The 1639-nt window shown below is 40.4% G+C and overlaps 1 protein-coding gene across 1 annotated transcript; it reads right to left on the bottom strand.

The window, feature by feature from the left end:
• Positions 1 to 242: 242 nt before the first annotated feature.
• LOC148801203 (uncharacterized) lies at positions 243 to 1302 on the bottom strand. The gene is made up of 2 exons (XM_088900338.1): positions 1140 to 1302; positions 243 to 457 (listed from the first exon to the last, which is right to left on the bottom strand). The coding sequence occupies exons 1-2, from the start codon at positions 1300 to 1302 to the stop codon at positions 243 to 245; spliced, it is 378 nt and encodes a 125-aa protein (XP_088756464.1).
• Between the last annotated feature and the right edge of the window lie 337 nt (positions 1303 to 1639).

The following is a 1639-nucleotide window of genomic DNA, read 5'->3' as shown; positions in this document are numbered from 1 at the left end:
ATTTTCCTTCAACAAAGTCAATACCAACATGCCTCCCCGTTTATTGAAAGATTTGGCAATGGAAATATCAATTCCATCCAAAGTTGGAAATACAATGGCAGTAATGGAAAGATTTGAGGATTTGACACATAAGTCCATTATCTTCTCCTAAGAACCAAACCTAAATAACCATCCAAACCTAACAGGCAACCATAATTTCAAGTGGAAAGTCGTCTAATATGAATCAAACTTAGGGCCAATAACTAGTCAACCACAATTATACACATCAAGATCATCAAGCATGTGGGAAAAAGGCAAATATACCTAGGATGTGGAGAACCCTTGATTGGCTTCTGGGCATACTTCCTCCATGAATACTCATCAGCAAGCTTGTTACTAATGGTAGGAACCTTGATCGACTTCACCCTAAGCTTCCTAAAAACAGAAATACTGGATAGCAATGAATATCGACCGATCACTACCAAATGGAAATATATGATTGATAACAAAACCTGACATCCTCTTTGAGCAATGGCATCTACCACTGCTTCCACATTTCATACTGCCATCTTCTCCTCTACCAAAACACCTCCTCTTGGGGGTCTGTTGTGAGTTCCGGTTGGATGATTGCGGTGCCCTGATCAAATGGAAAGCCTTTACATCCAAGTTGGATACAGTACCATCCATGCTCAGAGATGAGATGAAAGATCTGTTGGATGACATGGTGGCCGTACAATTAGAGTTATCAAACTTGAGGTTTATGCTATTGTTGCTCCTACCAAACATCACATCGGCTTGTAATTTCATCTGTTGCTACTGAAGCTGAAACTTTTGTTGTTGCTGCTAATGTTGGAGGATTTGATAGTGCGTTGGTGGTGTTTGCTGGGCAAGTGGAAGAGGATTCTTAGAAGCAGAACCTAGTTCAAGTGTTGGGCTGTCCATAAATATCTTATAGGGAATTTGTGCACGATTCTTAGCTGCTGAAGCTACAGTGTCCATCTCTCGAACAGGGCTTTTGGGAAAGCTAAGTTGGAGGGAGAGTTGCAGAGGCTTTACTGAAGAATCTGCTTTAGGATTTGGATTCTCTAAAAAGATTTTCTAGGGGAAAGGGGATTGACATTTCTTCAGTCTTTTGACCCTTACAAGACCCAATCCAATACCAACACTCAGAAGGATCACAGTCCGCTTGAACTTGGACACAGCTTCACCAGTTTCCACCATTAAATTCCTGTACTGATCATGATATTGGGGCTTGGATATAAGACTCAAAACTCTATGGCAGTTCTCCATGGCTGCTCTGTTAGTTTCCTCAACCTCCTCCATTCCTCCCCAACTCCAAAAAAATTGAAGCTTAATGCCTCAAAACCTTAGAAGCCTAGTAGGGAAATCATCATAAAATTCCAAAATCTAGCTCCAATGGATAGATTAACAGAAACCCATTCGAGGAAAAAACAAGAACCCATATGGACAAGGAGTAAATGCTCTCAAAATCTTCGATTCATACGAGGAAGAGTTTCCATTTGCAGACTGAGATAAAGGGGAGTATATTCAACCGGGTATGTTAAAAATTAACCAAGAAAAAGAAAACCCGTATGTGGGATTAGCCATTGAACCAAACACAACTAAGTGGGCGTTTATGGATAAGTTGTTTATATGTATT

This window comes from Nelumbo nucifera, chromosome 3 (genome assembly GCF_055504915.1).
Source record: "Nelumbo nucifera cultivar China Antique chromosome 3, China Antique-T2T, whole genome shotgun sequence".
NCBI classification, from domain to species: Eukaryota; Viridiplantae; Streptophyta; class Magnoliopsida; order Proteales; family Nelumbonaceae; genus Nelumbo; species Nelumbo nucifera.
Note: the sequence above shows the minus strand (reverse complement) of the source record. Positions and strands in the feature narration are given on the sequence as shown.

Excerpts from the sequence above, each read along its gene's own strand:
- LOC148801203 (XM_088900338.1), bottom strand. The coding sequence starts at position 1,302 with ATGGAGGAGGTTGAGGAAACTAACAGAGCAGCCATGGAGAACTGCCAT. Across the intron at positions 458-1,139 it reads TGTGATCCTTCTGAGTGTTG|TGATCGGTCGATATTCATTG; the intron begins GTATTGGATTGG and ends TCCATTTGGTAG.